General features: G+C 39.9%; 2 protein-coding genes across 5 annotated transcripts in view; one reads left to right on the forward strand and one right to left on the reverse strand.

The window, feature by feature from the left end:
• The window catches only part of LOC102554637 (anionic trypsin-2-like), a 50765-nt gene that overhangs the window by 3173 nt on the left and 28355 nt on the right, over positions 1-19237 (reverse strand). The window contains exons 1-4 of one of the 4 annotated variants that reach the window (XM_087655455.1): positions 18030-18088; positions 17305-17441; positions 15685-15898; positions 12863-12989 (exon numbers count right to left, since the gene is read on the reverse strand). The exons of 2 other annotated variants lie outside the window; for them this stretch is intronic. In XM_087655455.1, coding sequence (XP_087511581.1) covers positions 12863-12971 — 109 coding nt within the window. In that variant the 5' untranslated portion in view covers positions 12972-12989; positions 15685-15898; positions 17305-17441; positions 18030-18088. Of the gene's footprint in view, positions 1-935; positions 976-12862; positions 12990-15684; positions 15899-17304; positions 17442-18029; positions 18089-19237 lie in introns of those variants that run through there. One more of the 4 variants, NM_001447445.1, reaches the window with a different exon arrangement.
• Positions 9470-13297, forward strand: Prss2l1 (protease, serine, 2 like 1). Its single transcript, XM_087659722.1, has 5 exons — positions 9470-9578; positions 10244-10403; positions 12090-12343; positions 12702-12838; positions 13092-13297. Exons 1-5 carry the CDS (start codon positions 9539-9541, stop codon positions 13239-13241), a joined length of 741 nt encoding a protein of 246 aa, XP_087515848.1. The 5' UTR covers positions 9470-9538; the 3' UTR covers positions 13242-13297.

Raw genomic sequence — 19237 nt, forward strand, 5'->3', positions numbered from 1 at the left:
TCAATTTTCTAATTTTGAAAAGTTATAAATCTTGAAAATATATAAAGTGCAGAAATGTTCCTGCCTAATACCAAGCCACTGTCCCAGATACAAAAGTTAAGAATCTTAAAAAATTTATCTGCAAGAAGTAAAGATTTCAACTTTCAACTTAGGAGTATTCCTCTATAAAGTAAGCTTTGGCTTGGAGGCCTCCAAGCATTTAGGCCCAAGCAGGAGTCCTACTGGTTCATTTCCTGGAACATCCACGTGTCTTCCTTTCTTAGACATTCTGATCACATAATACATGAGAATTGAAAGGTAAGAAATAGGCTTGCCAGATAGGCTTGACATAGGCGAATGCCAGCAGCAAACCACTAAACTGAGAATGGGACCCCCGTTGAAGGAATCAGAGAAAGGACTGGAAGAGCTTCAAGGGCCTCGAGACCCCCTATGAACAACAACGCCAACCAACCAGAGCTTCCAGGGACTAAGCCACTACCCAAAGACTGGGCTGACCCATGGGACTGACCCATGGACTGACCCTGGGCTCCAACCTCATAGGTAACAATGAATAGCCTAGTAAGAGCACCAGTGGAAGGGGAAGCCTTTGGTCTTGCCAAGACTGAAACCCCAGTGAACGTGATTGTTGGGGGGGGAGTGGTAATGGGGGGAGGATGGGGAGGGGAACACCAATAGAGAAAGGGAGGGGGATGGGTTAGGGGGATGTTGGAAACCAGGAAAGGGAATAACAATCAAAATGTAAATAACAAATATTCAAGTTAATAAAGATAAAAAAAAGAAATAGGCTTGCAGAGAAACTTGAAAGATTGGAAACAGAGATGTTACTGGACAAAGAAAGAGAACACTGTTCTAGTGACAAGGTGGAAAAGCATCCTTGATGGTGAGGTTCATGGGTTCTAGGAGAAAGAAGAGTAGAACCAAGGCACAGAACTCACCAGCAGCTCCCACAAGGACCAGAACCAAGAGTGCTCTCATTGTGGCAGAAGGTAGTGAGCTCTGGGGGGAAGCCTGTCTTTATACCCCAGTGTAGGAAGAAGGAGGTCCTAAGGGGAGGGCCCTCACTGCTTCTACACAAGCACACCTGTGGGTTTCCCCTTCACAGACTCTTACATTATCTCTGCTCTGTTTGTCTACTCTGTGAGCAGGTGACATACATGTGATAAGGAAATATTTCCTCTGAGTGAAAAAAAATGGAAAAGAGTTGATTCTTAAAAGGAGGTTCTGGAAAAATATTGGAAACACAGATTCTATCAATGCATCATGGCATCTTTATGCTGATATATAGAAGTTAGGTGGTAAAAAATGGCCAATGACCTTGGATATAGACTGTCTTCTTTAGAAACATATTTCACTTTATTGAGGAAGGTATGGTATTCTTTGGTTGATATTCTTTGACCTAGAGGCCCATGTGAAGAAACATTGTATCTGGATGTAATATCTATGAACTGGTAATTATTCTTACTTCTAGAATAATTTATCATATAGAAAAATCATATGCAAGGGCTCTGTTAATTCGAATTAGAGAATAAAATAACATGATACAGGGAGAAATAGACATGATTTATACTATAGGCTTCAAGGCTCATACTTAGAAAGTGCTTTGGAGTGTGAAAAATGAACTTCAATAGGAACTTCCTGAACATATTTCAGAGATAGGCTAATACCACACTTTCCTTCTCCTCTCAATAATGACATATCACTCTCATTTTCATGCTTTTATTAGTCCATGTTCAGCAAATTGATGGTTATATTAGCAATCTATATTAAAGATAAATTTCCCTACCTTATAGAATAAGTTTGGGACAGATATCTATAGGGAGATTACATGTGAGGAAAGACTTGAACAGTGGTCAGTCTGATTTCTGTTCAGTGATTTTACTATACAGATTATACATGGACAAGGAGTCATGAATAGAAATCAATATTAAAACTATGGGGTAACTCTTACGTTCTATTTTTTCAGTGATACTTTTCTATCGGACTTAATTCAGAGTACATTTTCCTGTAGAAGTTCTACCAAAAACACAGAGTCGCAGCACTGAAATTTATTGAGACATCACCTGCTTTGAGGCAGTAATTGAAAAATTATATGTGAGATTACATTTAATTTTTGAGGTAATTTGAGGAACCCATTTACATTATCTGCTTACTTTTTTAGTTGGTCTGATGAAAGTATTGTTAAGAGCCAAAAACAACCAAGTTCATGACTGAATTCTCTCAAATTAGAAAATAAACGAAGGTTTAGAAATGTTTCTCAAAGAGGAAAAGTCTGAGTCCAGAATCTGGTGATTGATATTGGCATGCCACTCATGGACAATGGTGAAGGAAATGGGCACCACAATGCACTGGGAGGACTCCCCTGTGCATTATAGTATCTTCTATATCCATCTCTTGCATGACTGGCTCTGCTATACAACAGAATTGGTACTCAGAGCCCTTCCCTCTGACTCATTCAATTCTATCCTCCAACTCTTCCTCAAGACTCCTAAGCCCCACCTTATGTTTAGCTATGAGTCTCTGTATCCATTTCCATGTGCTGCTGGATGAGGCCCTTCAGGATACAGTTATGTCAGGTTCTTGTCTGGAAGCACAGCAGAATATCATTAATAGTGTCAGGATTTGCCTCTTTCCCATGGATGGGTCTCAAACTGGGCCAGTCATTGGTTGGCTGTTTTCTCATTCTCTATTTCATCTTGTAGGCAGGACAAATTGTGGGTTGAAGGTTTCCTGGATGGGTTGATGTTCCCCTCCTTCCCCTGGAAGTCCTGCCTTGCTAAAGAAGGTGACAATTTAAGTCTCTATATACCCCACTGATAGGAATTACAGCTAGGGTCACCCTTGTAGACTCCCCATAGCCCCGCCAACTCCAGGTTTCCAGGTGGTCCCAGAGATGAGTGATGTTCAAACTTATCATAGGTTCAGAAACAACACTGCCAAGAACTGTCATGAAACTTCTGAATCAGTGATTCAAAATAAATAATTCTGTCCTTCAACTTACTCATGTTAGGTGTCCAGTCTCCATGGTCTATCTGACTAATACATGCCCTCTTTCCCTGCTTTCTGTGGCCCACCTTAATTTCAACACCAATACAGTGTTCTGATAAATAAAGATTGACCAACTAGTATAATAAAACAATGAGGGTACGTTGGTAATGCATTCTGGATTTAAAATTGCTTAAATGAATTGAGACTAATGAAGAGTAAGCTAAATAAATCCAATGGAGAGTCCAAGAATTGTCCCTACATGGAATGTCATAATATAAGTACCTAGTATTTCCATGAAATGCAAACATTAATACTATATGTGTATACAAATGTGAATGTTGTATGTATATGTACACACACACACATATATGTATACATATGTACATATGAAATGTCCCTTTTATTTCCACAGGTAAAGTAGTTAAATAAAAACTATACCCAAGGTGTAACACAGCTTGGACTGAGCCCAGAGCATTTCCTTTTCTGTTGTAACCATCACAAAGTCTAAGCTTAGAAGCTGGTAGCTTCCCTACAATCTAATCTTCCAAGTTGACTGACCCATTTGAGCTTTTTTCACCTTCTAACTGAATTGCTTTGCCTGGACTTAAACTATCGTTGGCAATGGGTTCTAATCATCTGGCTCCTTCTTATTCTCTGAGTATTTCTGTCTTCAGTTGTGTCTAGCATGTTCTCTTTGTAACCTGTCTCTGTAAAACTGCCATATATACACATCACTCACCACACCTTTTCTCTCTTACTGCTCTTAAGTGACTCTTAAGGACAAGTGCTCTTAAGCCACTCTTCCTCTGCTAGTCTCCTGTGAGTATCCTATCACTGACTTCTTTCAAGTCTCTCTCTGATTCCTCACTTTCTCTGATGTGTCACTTTCCACTATGGCTGCTTTTTCTACAACCTAACATTATCTTCATTTTTAGGGATTAAAGGAGTGTATTAAGGGTATTTCTGTATTTCAGCCAGATAATACTGTAATGTCTCTATTCTGGCCAAATCATATCTTTGGATGTGATCCATTGCCAGAGCAGCCATGATGTTGGGTTCAAATTCTTCTACATAAAATTATATTGAATTCATATTATATCAAATAGACAAAATTTAAAGTTAAACTCAGCCAGTCAGCAACTCCCTCACTAGATATTGTTCAAAAGATGTACATAGTCTGTGCCATACATTTGGAAGTCAAAGAGATTATAAATGCATACCTTCAGTGTGAACATGAAAGGTGAAGAGCAGCAATGGGATACAAGGGGAGATAAACGCCAATGACCTGATTACTTGTGGGTATATTTGGGATCAGAGACTTTGACTAAATGTCATTGTTATAAGAGGAAGACACAACAGATCTCTTCACTATAAAACAAGGAATATTAGACATAATAATCAGAAAACATATTTTATTGGAAACCACAAAAATGTGACTTGACAGAAATAATGGATACAGGAGAACTAATGAGAAAGATTAGTTCAGATTAAAGGAGAAATTGTGTCCTTGAATTCAGTTTCTGAGAATTTAAGTATTTTTGCATTGATATTCATAAGCAAAATTAGTCTGAAGTATTCTTTCTTTGTTGGGTTGTTGTGAGTTTTAGGTATCACAGTAACTGTAGCTTCATAGAATGAATTAAGTAGTATTTCTTTTGTTTCAATTTTATGGAAGAGTTTGAGGAGTATTAGTAATAGCTTTCCTTTGAAGGTATAGTAGATTTCCACAAAGAACATCTGATCCTGTGGTTCGAAGATTTTAAAGACCGTTTCTATTTCTTAAGGGGATATGGGACTGTTTAAATAGTTTACTTGCTCTTGATTTAACTTTCGTACGTGGTCTCTGTCTAGGAAATAATTCATTTCTTCTAGATTTCCCTATTTTGTTTAAAGAAAATAGGGTTACAGCACCCTTCATAATCGCCACAAATAATATAAAATATCTTGGTATAACTCTAACCAAACAAGTGAAAGATCTATATGACAAGAACTTCAATCTCTGAAGAAAAAAATACAAAATGACCTCAAAAAATAGAAAGATTTCCCATGCTCATCATTAGTAGGATTAACATAGTAAAAATCTTACCAAAAGCCATCTACAGATTCAATGCAATCCCCATTAAAATTCCAACACAATTCTTCACAGACATGGAAAGAGAAATCCTCAACTTCATGTGGAAAAACAAGAAACCCAGGATAGCAAAAACAATTCTCACCAATAAAAGAACTGCGAGAATCACGATCCCTGATTTCAAGTTCTACTACAGAGAAATAGTGATTTTAAAAAAGAAAAAAAGGGGAGGAGGATAACAGTAAAAGCATGGTATTGGTACAGAGTCAGACAGATTGATCTGTGGAATAGAATTGAAGACTCAGAACTGAACTTACCCATTTATGGACACCTGGTCTTTGACCAAGAAGTCAAAAGCATACAATGGAAAAAAGAAATAATCTTCAATAAATGGTGCTGGTCTAACTGGCAGCCTGCGTGTAGAAGAATATAAATAGATCCACATTTATCACCCTGCACAAACTCAAGTCCAAGTGGATCAAAGACCTCAACATAAAACCAGATATACTGAATCTGGGAAAGAACCTCCAACTTATTGGCACAGGGGGGAATTTTTTCAACAGAAATCCAGTGGCTCAGGCTCTAAGATCAATAATTGATAAATGGGATCATAGTAAACTGAGAAGCTTCTGTAAAGCAAAAGACACTGTCAATAGGACAAATTGACAACCTAGTGATGGGAACAAAAGAATCTTCACTAACCCCATATCCAATAGAAGCCTAACACCTGAAATATATGAAGAACTCTAGAAGTTAACCTCCAAAAAACAAATATCCCAATTAAACAATGGGGTACAACTAAACAGAGAATTCTCAAGAGAGGAATCATGAGTAGGTGAGAAACACTTAATGAAATGTTCAACATCCTTAGGCACCAGGGAAATGAAAATCAAAAGGACCCCAAGATTCCATCTGACACCAATCAGAATGTCTAAGATCAAAAACTCAAGTGACGGACATGCTGGCAAGGATGTGGAGAAAGAAGAAGATTCCTTCATTGCTGCTGGGATTGCAAACTGCCAAATCCACTGTGGGAATCAATCTGGTGGCTCCTCAGAAAATTGGAAATAAGTCTACCTGAAGACCCAGTTCTGCCACTCTTAGGCATATACCCAAAAGATTCCCCATCTTACCATAAGAACACGTGGTGCACCTTGTTCATAGCAGCCTTATTCATATTAGCCAGAAACTGGAAACAACTCAGATGTCCATCAATCAAAAAATGAATACAGAAAATGTGGTTCATTTACAAAATGAAATAGTCTTCAGCTATTATGAATGAGGACATTGTGAATTTTGCAGGCAATTGGATGGAACTAGAAAATATCATCCTGAGTCAGGTAATGTAGACCCAAAAGGAGATCCATGGTATGTAGTCACTGATAAGTGGATATTAGCCACGGATATTAGTGGATATTAGTACAGAATACCCACAGACTGTAAGAAGTTTAACAAACAGAAAGCCCAAGTGAGGATGCTTTAATCCCTCTTAGAAAGGGGAAGAAAATAATCATAGGAGACAGAATACGAGAGAAAGATGGTTGGAAGAGGGCAAGGGGAGGGGAAAGGGGGGAACAGGATCAGATATAAGGAGGAGGACAGGAGAGAAGCCCAAATAGCCAGGAGAATGAATGAAATATGCAACCGCTAGAGGAGGTTGGGAGAACATCTAGAACCTCAAGTGGAAGGACAGGGTTACTAACAAAGAGGCAAAATTTCTGACCCAGAAGTGTTCCTGTCTAAAGGAACTGCAGAGACAAAAATGGAGCAGAGTTTGAAGGAAAGGGCATCAAGTGACAGGTCCAACTTGGAATCCATCCCATGGGTGGGCACCAAACTCTGACACTATTACTAATGCTACATGCTGCTTGCAGACAGGAGTCCAGTATGGCTGTCTTCTTGAGAGGCCATGCCGGCACCAGACTGAGACAGATGGAGATACTTACGCCCAACCATTGGACTGAAGTCAGAGACACCCATGGTTGAATTGGAGGAATGATTGAAGAAGATAAATGGGAGGGTGACCTCATAGGAAAACCAGCAGTCTCAACTAAATAGACCCCAGGGAGTCCCTAAAGACTGAACCACCAACCTGGCACTGGGCTGGTACAAGGCCCCTGGCACATATATAGCTGAGGACTGCCTGGTCTATGCTCAGTGGTAAATGTGCCTAATCTTGGAGAGACTTGAGGCCCAGAAGTGGGGTTAGGCCTGGTGGGTAGAGAGCATCCTCTCCAAGGCAGGGGAGAGGAGGAATGAAATTTGGAGGAGGGCAATGTCTGGAATGTAAATATATAAATTAATTAATTAATTAATTAAGCTTAAAACATTAGAAAATAAGAGGAGGGGAATGTTCTAGAATTGAAAAGTGGGAATGTAGACTAGGAAAAGACACAAGAAATAAAGAATGGGTGACTAAGAGATGATCTAACAATACTGGAGGGTACTTTAAATACGAAAACAGCCGTGTATGTTGTTTTCATATTTAAACAACCTCTTCTTCACTTGGATAAGACTCCTCAAATCAAGGAGGCAAGAAATAGTACAATATCAGAGAAACAGAAAATTCTGAGTTCACATTCTTCCAGGACATGAAGAGAAATTCCAGAGAGAAAACTGGTGTATGTTTTGTTCCATTGAGAACTCTGAGCAGATGGTCAGCCGATTGCTCGCCTGCCACCTGTATCCAGTCTCACATGCTCCAATAATTTCCATATCTTCCTATGGCCTTGGGGCAGCATGACAGTTGTAGATAATTTCTCTGGTAAAATGAATTCATCCAAATAAACCCTCCCTGAATACCTCACACTAACATGTTTGTGAAAAATGAAATATGCAAATATTCCAAAAATCTGACAGAAATGACAATAGGAGAGACATCCCACTTAGGAATGACCCCAGGACCAAATAAACTAGAAACAGGATACAGAGATGACAACACTGAGTGACTGTTCAGGGGTGTGAAGCTCACACAGCCCTGCCAGGACTAGGACCACAAAATATTCTATGAGGCCCATGCTTGCATTTTTTTGCAGTTTCTTTTGATTTCCAATTTCTCCAATTTCCAGTCAATTTGCCCCCACTGATGCAATTACCACAATTTCAGCTAAGAATCTCCCATGTTAATGGTCAGCTCCAAAATCATAACCACTTTTCAGAGATTTTAAACTTCATCTCACTTCCAACATAATTCTTGCTATACCTAGCATTAGTGGAAAGTAAGCATCTGATAAGAAGGATACTCCAATTAAGTCTTAAAAAGAGGTGTGGTATTTTTATAATCTGATCAGTTAATAAACAGTCACAGCTTGGCAAATTGAAAAAAAATAGGTACAAGGAGACACAAATCAAGTACAGCACTTCTATAGCTTGTTTGTATCATATTAAAATGGAAGCTGGTCTTAGGGGTGGTTTAAGTAAAAAAAAATCAAGATCCCATACATGGAGATTCACTGCTGACTGAGCACAGAAATACAGTGTTACATGTTTAGTGTAAACATTTATACTTCTCCAATTTCTAAGTATACATCATTTTTATTGATATGTCAGGTTGAACATTTCTCAAACTGTATTCTTCAAAATGAGTATAGACTTCCAACATGGGCATGGACATACAGGGTAGACACTTTTAATATATTCAGGGCAGCACTGATACCCTTCAGGATCATCATAGTATATGTGAAAAGTATTATTTGCTTATTAGGTTCAAGGTGGCCTTGAAAGGACATTAGCATGAGAGTCAGATATATCTCAAAATTTATACAGAGGTTTATGTGTGCATTCATGTAATTCCCTACTTCATTACAAATTAAGATATTTCCTAGTCAAACTTTGCACATTTTCCACCCCATGTGTCTGAAAGAATGAGCTAGGATGGAAAGCAGATTTGCTAAAAGCCCACACTGATTAGTAACTCTGTACCTCTTTTCTTATCATTGATGTGCTAGTGCTGCTCCATCGAGTTTTTTATTTTATTGTTAAGCAGATGAACCACGTTCAGAGCAACAAATTGAGGAAGAAATGACAATTTCAGGAGTGTTGTTCAAGAGCCCCACTACGCACCAGGACAGGTCTTCTTCAAAGTTACTAAAAGCAATGAAAATTCATCAAGGGATATCTAAGAATACCATAGAGTCATTCTTCTGTAACGACCATGAATTATGTCTATTGAAGCGGGGGGGGGGGGAGGAGCCTGTAGACCAAGGCTAGACCATCACTGTTTCCTTTGTTCTAGCATCCTTTCAAGAATCAGCTGTTTCCCTCCATCCTCCTTGAGAATAAAATTTTCCTTGACACCTGAAGGTCTCCTAATGCCAAGGACTCCAAAAAGAGGTGAGGTAAGAATCTAGGAAGGGGAAAAAACAGGTGTGTTTGCTCAGGAAATGTCAAAGCAAATCCACCCTCCTCCTACAGAGGCAGAGTTTTCCCTCCTCAAGGATATAAAAGTCTGCCCTCCTTCACTGTTCATCACCTTCTGCCACCATGAGTGCTCTCCTGATCCTTGCCCTTGTGGGGACTGCTGGTGAGTATTATACCTTCTATGGGCCTGTTTTTCTATCTAAATAAAAACATGAATTACTGATACATTGTTATCTCTGCTCTCATATCTCTTAACTCTCATATCCATCTTCCTTCTCCAGCATTTTCCACATTTAAATCTCTCAATCTTTATGTCTGTCTCCATCAAAGCGCTCTCTATTACATCCTTTGTTCAATTCAAAGCCTTGATTACAGAGGCTGAAGGGGAAGCCAAACAGAAGATGCATAAAATGAACCAGGAGAAACATTCTTCAGCAGCAAGGCATCTGGGTATTCGACAGCATAGTTTTTGGGAATTTCAGAGGAGCAAGCAATGGATTAGATAACTAATATGTAATTGGTTACCACTAATTGTGTTCTTCTGTCATTTCTTCTATTTTTCTCTGGAACCTTGAAGAGTTCTGAGACCACTAGGATCTAGTTACCTTTCTGGCATTCCTTGCCACTGACAGACATCAGTTCCTGTGTTGCCTGATGGGGGTGCTGTTTCTCTGCTTTCTGTTAGTCATTCTGCACAGAAAGTAATACTTAAAAAATGGGGAGGAAAAAAATTAAAAAAAAATGGGGAGGAAAAGTAACACCAAAATCTGAGCAATCCACCCTCCAAATTTTTGATGAATTAGATTCTCCTTTCTATCTTCACTCTAGTTGCTTTCCCTGTGGATGATGATGACAAGATCGTTGGAGGATACACCTGTCAGGAGAATTCTGTCCCATACCAGGTATCCCTGAATTCTGGCTACCACTTCTGTGGAGGTTCCCTGATCAATGACCAATGGGTGGTGTCTGCAGCTCACTGCTACAAATCGTAAGTAATGGTTTCCTTACAGCAGTGCTCCCAGAGTGAAACATCTTTATACCAAGCATTTGCATGGGCAAGTGATGAAGTTGTAGGGTGTCTTAGTTAGGGTTTTACTGCTGTAAACAGACACTATGACCAAGGCAAGTCTTATAAAGGACAGCATTTAATTGTGGCTTGCTTACAGGTTCAGAGGTTCTGTCAACTATCACTAAGGTGGGAACATGGTAGCATCCAGGCAGTCATGAGAAAAAGTTCTTCATCTTCATTTGAAGGCCGCTAGCACAGTACTTAGTTCCAGGCAGCTAGGATGAGGGTCTTAAGCTCACAACTACAGTGTCACACCTACTCTAACAAGGCCACACATCCAAATTGTGCCACTCCCTGAGCCAAGCATATACAACCCACCGCACTCCACTCCCTGGCCCCCTCCGGCTTGTTAAAACATATGAGTCTATGGGGGCCATACCTAAACCTAGCATAATGTAAGATACATTTAGTCCAACTTCCAAATTCCCCACAGTCTATAGCAATTGCATCAATGTTAAAAGTTCAAGTTCAAGGTCTCTTCTGAGATTCATCCAGTCACTTAACTGTAATTCCCAAAGCAAGACAGGAAACCAGCTGGGCAAAGTCCAGACTCTGCATCTCCATGTCTGAGGTCAAAGCAGTCTTTAGATCTCAAATTCCCTTTTCATCTATGTTGACTGCAACAAACTGTTTTCTCCTGGTCTGGTTCCACTCCTTGTTAGCAGCTTTCCTCAGCAGATACCCCACAGCTCTCGCATCTCAAATATCTTGGGGTCTCCAATGCAACTCCAATGTTATAGCTTCTTGTTTCAATGTCTGGGATATGCAAATAACCTCCCGGGCTCCCCCAAAGGACTGGCATCACTTCTCCAGCTCGGTCCTCTGTAGTACTCTTCACTCAAGATGATTCACTCCATTTCCCCTGCTAATCCTGGTGATCATCCTATGGTACTGGCATCTCCAATATGCTTCCTCTGTAACTAGACTTCACCAATAGCCTCTCATAGGCTATCTTCATGGTACCACGCCTTAAATCCTTCACATAACCCCTTCAGGCCTGGGCCATCAACTGTAACTGAGACTGCACCTTCACCAATGTCCTTCCATGGCTTCTCACAGTGGCAAGCTTCAGCTGCTCTCTATGACCCCTTTGTGCCTTCAATCTGAGCATCACCTGGGTGACTCTTGCACAGTCTCAAGTACAGCAGCAGCACAATGTACAAGCATGACTATCTCTGGAACAAAGCTTCTATATGCTCTCAGAAAACACTTCCCAAACGATTTCACCTCACTAATATTGGTCTCTTCTTAATCACCACTCATTTCTTACCTCCAGATAACCAGCCACTATTTTGGACTCTAAAGCCATAGCCATGTGGCCAAAGCTGACAAGTTCTGATGCTTGCTGGGGTGGGAACAGGCCAGTCCCCTTGTTCTACTACATTCCAACAGAACTTCATGTTAGCCTGTGTGTACGGTCTCTCTCTGATAATGAAAAGGCAAGGGTGACAAACGAAACCCTATCTGCCTTCCCTATTCTTCTCCTTTGGTACCGCAGCAAGATCTTTCAATCTTCATATGCACATTAGAGTAAGGAACTTGAGAAACTTGCGATGTCTTGAATCATAGAGTAACCGACTGTGGCGTGTGTCCATTTCCCAACAGCCGCATCCAAGTGAGACTGGGAGAGCACAACATCAATGTCCTTGAGGGCAATGAGCAGTTTGTCAATGCTGCCAAGATCATCAAGCATCCCAACTTCGATAGGAAGACCCTAAACAATGACATCATGCTGATCAAGCTCTCTTCCCCTGTGAAACTCAATGCTCGAGTGGCCACTGTGGCTCTGCCCAGCTCCTGTGCACCTGCAGGCACTCAGTGCCTCATCTCTGGCTGGGGCAACACCCTTAGCTTTGGTGGTGAGTAGGACTTGTCACCTACTATATCTCTTTTTTTCTCTCCTATGTAATCACCTACATCTGACCCTACTGTCTTCTAGAATGTAAAAACATTTCAGGTGAATAGTACACACCTGCGCTGCATCAGATCCAAGAGAAATTTATACAACAAATTAAAGTGATCCCCAGAATGCTGGCCAGGAATATTTTACAATATGGTGTTATTTTCTTAGGAAAGATATCAGCAGGGAATATTCTGGGATCAAAAATGCATAGCTTTTAAGCAGATGTTCATCTCTTAGGAACAATGCTTGCCAGCTATTCAACACCAGTTTGTTGTCTAGATATAGAGGTCTTCATTCCTTTCCTTTCCTCACAGTCAATGAACCAGACCTGCTCCAGTGCCTGGATGCCCCACTGCTGCCTCAGGCTGACTGTGAAGCCTCCTACCCTGGAAAGATCACTGACAACATGGTCTGTGCTGGCTTCCTAGAGGGAGGCAAGGATTCCTGCCAGGTGATTGCCACCGTCCACTTATACAGATCTCTGCTCTCCTGAGAGTGGATCTTAAAAGCCTAGTGATGGGAGACAGAAACTGTCCTGTTGTTGTTCTGTGTGCAATGACAGATTCTCCTTTGGATTTCCACATAGTAGTGAGGATAACAGGCTGTGGAGAAAAAGAAATAGAAAGGTGGGGGGAAAGTTATTGAGTTTACTATATGAAGCCCTATTTCACATGCCCTTTCTAATACACTGTGTTTTTTCCTAGGGTGACTCTGGTGGCCCTGTAGTCTGCAATGGAGAGCTCCAGGGTATTGTCTCCTGGGGCTATGGCTGTGCCCTGCCAGATAACCCTGGTGTGTACACCAAGGTCTGCAACTATGTGGACTGGATTGAGGACACAATCGCTGCCAACTAGAGATTCCCAATCCCTCTGTAGTCACTCTGCAATAAAGCAATATTTTCTTCACAGCCTTTTTACTGCCTGATCATTTACCACTTTGACTTATATTTGGGATCCTTCTTTTCTTCACTTGAACGTTCTCAAAAACACTGTGTATCCCAAAATAATTTATGTGTAGCAACAGCATGTGAAAAGACAAAACTCCAAAGACAAGTTTTAAAGCATGATATGTGGGCTAGCCTCAGTATTTAAGAGCCCTGCCTGCTCCTCAAGTCTTGAGTTCAATTCCCATAAATCACTTGATGGCTCACAACTATCTATAATAAATTTGAATGCCCTCTTCTGGCACGTAGATAAACATGCAGGTAGAGCCCTCGTATATATACATTAAATAAATAAATCTTTAAAAAATAAAATAAAATAGCACAATATTGAACTTCAGTTGGAAGAGGCAAGTTGAGTCTCAAAATGGAGGATCATAATCCAAAAGAAGCAGAGCAGCTGAGGACACTGTTTATTAATGTTCTGAGGTTTGAATCCACAGATGATAGCCGAAGAGAACTTTATGAGAGATGGGATCCCCTTACAGACTGTGTGGTAGTGAGAAATCCCACAAAGAAAATGTTCCTGTGGCTTTGGTTTAGTGAACTACCCTACGATTGAAGAGGCAGATGCTGAAATGTGTGCTTGGCCATACAAGGTTGATAAACATGTAGTGACATCCACAGAACATGTTTCTAGAGAGGATTCTGTAAAGTCTGGTGCCCATTTAATGACAATAAAAAATTTTATTGGTTGTATTTAAAAAAGATACAGAAGAATATAATCTAAGAGACTGCTTTGAAATGTATGGCAAGACTGGAATTGTAGAAGTTTTGGAAAATAGGCAGTTTGGAAAAAAGAGTATTTTCTTTTCTAACTTTATGATCATGACAAAATACCACATTATTATTGGGCATAATTGTGAAGTAAAAAAGGCCCTTTTTCTTTTTTAAATTTAATTTTATATTTTTACTTATTAACTTTACATCTAGCTCAATTCTCCCCTCAGTCACCTACTTGGACAATTCTTCCTCCATGCCCTTTTCCTTCTCCTCTGAGCAGGTGCCCCACCCCATATGGCCTCACCCTGGCACTTCAAATTTCTGTAAGGCTAAGCACTTCCTCTCCCACTAAGACCAGACAAGGGGACCCAGCTAGAATGACATATCCCACATAGAGGCAAGAGCTTTTGGAATAGCCCTGGTCCCAGCTGTTCAGGACCCAGATGAAGACCAAACTACACAGCTACTACATATATGCAGGGATGCCTAGGTCCAGCCAGGGTACGTTCTTTAGTTCACAGTTTAGACTCTAAGAGTCCCAAAGGCCCAGGTTATTTGACTCTTTTAGTCTTCCAGTGTAGTTCCTACCCCTTCAGAGACCACAAACCTTCCTATTCTTCCATAAGAGTCCCCAAGGTCCATCCACTGTTTTGCTGTGTGTGTGTCTGTATCTGTCTGACAGCTACTGTGGAGCCTCTCAGATGACAACATGTTCCTGCCTGCAAGCATAACAGAGTATCACTAATAGTGTTAGCAATAGTGCTTGCCCATGGGATCAGTCTCAGGCTGGGCCAGTTATTGGTTGACCATTTCTTCAGTCTCTGCTAACTCCCCTGTGCATGAATTTCCTGCATACAGAATAAATTTTGGATTGGAAGTTCTGTGGGTGAGTTGGTGTCTCTATTGGTCCACTGGGCTTACTGCCTGCTTAGGAAAGGTAGCCTCTTGAGGTTCCATATCCTCAATAGAGTGGGTCACAGCTAAGGTCATCCCCATTGATTCTTGGGTATTTCCTTTATCCCAGGTCTCAGTTTCTTCCTCAAGATACCGAAGACCTTCTCACCCCCATCAGTTGAAGATTTCCATTCATTTTCATAGACATCTCTCCTGTTCTTCCCCTCATCCTGAACAGCCAGGAACTTCCCACCCTGGAATGGGTTGAAAGGAAAGACAGAGTTTGACTCAAGTGTAAGCTTTAAAGGCCGATGGTCTCCCTATGCCAAAGAGAGTAGACCTTAGAGACAAAGCCTCTATTTAGGCAACAGCTCACCTTCTCCATGTTCAATAAATTGTGTTGGTGATTTCTTCAGTAATAATGATTTGTTATTGGTTTGTGGAGAGTAAAATAAAATCTTGGCAATAGTCTGGGTTGTTTGGGAATTCTGCTGTTTTATTTTTTAAGAGTGAGAGAAAAAGGACAGAAATTTGTTTGATTAGGGTAATGAAGAGCATCTCAGAGTAATTGGATAATAGCAAACAGTGATCAAAAATATATTGCATAAAAAACAAAATTTTCAAAAAAAGAGATAAATTCTCTCCAAAAACTTACTTAGAGCCAATCTTTTCAAGACATTGTCCTGGTGTGTATATGAATACTTGCTCTAATTTAATTTCAGTTTCTGGAGTCTACCAACCTGACAAAAAAGCAGTGCCTTATATATGACTGACCAACATCCTCAGCTTCAGTGCTGAGTAGAGTCACGTCTATCTCCTCCTCCTCCTCCTTCTCTTTCTCCTCCTCCTCCTTCTCCTCCTCCTCCTCTTCTCTGTAAAACTCAGTTCATCTCTGAAGCCAATCCACTGGCTTTCAGACTACCAACATATTTCAAATGCACAGTGCACATAGTTCTGCAACAGAAAAAAGAGAAATTTACAAAACAAATCAGGTGATTACCAGAATGCTGTCTGGGATCATACAGAATGCATCACTTTTCTTTTAGCAAAGATGTCAGCTAGGAATATTCTGGAGTTAAAATGTTGGAACTTAATATCTTAGGAAATACTTCACTGCTTGTCAGTAGTTTCAACACTGGGATGTTGTCTGGATATAGTCTACATTCTTTTCCTTTCTTCACTGTCAATGAGTATAATTCCTAGATATCTCAGTGCCGCCTCAGACCAACTGTGAAGCCTCCCGTCCTTGAAAGATACCTGATAACATGGTCTGTGTTGGCTTCCTAAAGGGAAGCAATATTCCTGCCAGGTGACTGGCAGCTTTCACTTTTTCTCTATACCTCTGAGAGTAAGGATTGAATCCCTGATGCAATAAGTAGAAAGTTTTGTGTAAAGGTTCTATAGGGAAGAGAGAATGGATGCCCTGGATGTCAATTCTTTAGTAAGAATAGGATTTTTTAATAAAATGTAGGGGTTTATTCTGCCCCCACAGTTATGGAGGTTGCAGCATATAGTTTACACAAACCAGCATGTTGAGGGAATACATGGTGGTGGAACACAAATCACTCACCTCACAGCCTAGAAGGAAAGCGATAGAAGAAGCCACAGTCTCACAGTCCTTTCCATGGACACACTCCTAAGAACTTACAGGCCCTTCGGTAGGGCCCTGTGGATCTTAACTATCTTAAAAACCAACTGGAGCCACAGGTTGGTTAGAATGGGGTATTAAGTTCAGTGGAATGTGGCCTGTTCATATATGCCCATCCTTTACACAATCTTCCTCTTTTCTGGAGTTGATTTTGGTGGCTCTCTAGTCTGCAATGGAAAGCTCAAGGAAATTGTTCCCTGAAACTATGTCTGATCCCTGAAGGACAATTGTAGTGTGTGCACCAATCTCTGCAGCTATGTCAACTAGATTCAGGACACCATTGCTGCCAACTAAAATTTCTAATCCATGCTATCACTATGTCAATAAAGTAAATTTGTTCTCGCTACCTGTATCTCTGCCAAATCTCTTTGGCATCTCGATCGTGGGAAAGTTACTTCAATTTTAGGTCAGATCTCCTCCCTTGAGAGATCCAAAAAGCATCCTGTATCTCAAAGTAAGTTACTTGGAATAGAAGTTCATCAGCTTGTGGAGACCCAAAACTCACCAACAGAGCATTCAAATTCTACATCATATTATTTCATAAAGGGTATCTTGTGATAGACAATGTTGATTATCTGATTCTGACTACCTAGAATTCTAGCCCAGAGTTCTGTTTGCTGACCGTAATCTTCTACACACTTGAAATAATGGCATATTGTTGCTAAGTTATAGGAGTTCTAGCATCTTGGAAGCAAAAAAAACCTGCCCATACCATAAAGTATGAGGTTGAATAAGGCCAGCAGCAGTTCTTGCTGTCCAGATGTCCAGAGAAAGGAAATTCCTTGAGTTTGTACAACATCAAAGAATAACCGGCTCTTAGTATGTCTGGCATCAGCACCTGCCCAAATGCTAATAAATAAAAGATTTTAACATCATTCAATGAGTCCTTTATCTGGCAAACATCAATACAAGAGACCATAAGAAGATGATCTAAAAATTTGGGTTTTTTTCTTTTTTGGAAGAGCTTTTCAATTTTTTTCTATAATCTACTATAATTTTTTATTCTTCTTAACTCCTTTTATCAATACAATTCTTTTTGTACTTCTTTTGTTATGTAGCAAGCAGATATTTTTTCAATCTTAAACACTTTTCCTTCCTATTCACTTTCCTTCCTTCCTTCCTTCCTTCTTCATTATCTTCTCTTTAATTCAAGCTTCTGTTGTCTTCATGTTTCCATTTCTATGTATTCTTTCATCTTAATGTTATTAAAACTTTTACAATGCATTAACTAATTAGTATCTTTAAAAAAATTTAGTTCTCATTTTCAGTTCCCTTGACAACAGTGGAATAGCAATTGACTTTAGGACATTTTAATGTGCCAGTTTATGTTTTTTTATGCTAACTCTGGTGTTGAATGATGAATGTCAACTGAAAAAAGAATCCAGAAGCCAGCTTAGGAATACTATTTTCATCTAGAGATATTTTAAAAGAATTTACTGTGTGTCACTAAGCCACTGTGATCATGTTAGATATTTTCCAGTGGAATGTGGGAAGTCCTGAATAAAAAATAGACAGCAAGTTGAGTAGAAGCATGCATTGTTGTCTGCATCTGACCTTTCGTCAGTGTGACCAGTCTAGCCACCTTAAAGTCCATTAATATACCTTTACGACCACAATGGATTACCTTCAATCCGGGACTCAGAATAAAGCCTTTCTCTCTCAAGTTGCTTTTCTCAGGGTATTATAGAGAAAATAATGTAATGAACGAAGTAGTATTTCTGATAGTGGTAGGTTTTGGTTGTTGTTCCTGATTTGTTAACTGAAGGGCACCAGGGACATACCTATTAAGAGAAGGCTATCCATTAATAATAATGAGTAGCTCAAAATCTAATAACAGAAATCTCCATCCTAATACATGTACAAAGCATAATGAATACATCATAAGATATGTACAAGAACAGCAAAACCCAGACTGAATATCTGCTTCAAAGATGTTAGCTACCGAAATAGTGAGTTCAGAGACATTATATCAGTGATAAAGAAAGAGGAGAAAATGAAAAATTGGTTGTAAAATAATGAAGGAGTTCAAAAGGCTTACGAAAAAAACACATGTTGACATGGGAAATAAATTAAGAGCAAGAAATAGAATGGAATGAAAGATAGGAGATCAGAGGTGAACAAATCCTGAGACTTCAAGGCTGGATTGTAGACTAATAAAAGATTCCAGAACAATAGACCAGTTGATTACAAGGTGATCTGAGAGATGAAGAGAAAGGTAACACCATGAAAACCATGAGGTAGAATCTAAAACCTTCTGTTTTTCCTACTGTAGATACACAAAAGACTCCAATCTGTAGCAACGTGTCAGATTCAACCTGATCCTCAAGTGTGAGGTACAGAAGCCCTCCAGTTCTTAGTGCTACCCTCAAGGCACTTTCAAAAGGAACAGTAAAGAAATCATTTTTGTCAAAGCAATGTCCTGATTTGGAGATCCTATCAGTGCACATGATAATGGATAAGGCTAGATTATTCCATGGGGACTTCTGCCTTAATTGTCAACAAGCCATTTAGCTATCACCTGCAGCAAGTCAGTCTTCCATTCTCAACAATTTTCAAATCTTCTTGCAATTTGGGGGCAACATTACAGGTTCGGAAATTTGCTTGGGGAAAAAATGAGTTCATTAGATATATCCTTACTGAATATC

Source organism: Rattus norvegicus, chromosome 4, assembly GCF_021556685.1.
Source record: "Rattus norvegicus strain SHRSP/BbbUtx chromosome 4, alternate assembly SHRSP_T2T, whole genome shotgun sequence".
NCBI lineage: Eukaryota > Metazoa > Chordata > Mammalia > Rodentia > Muridae > Rattus > Rattus norvegicus.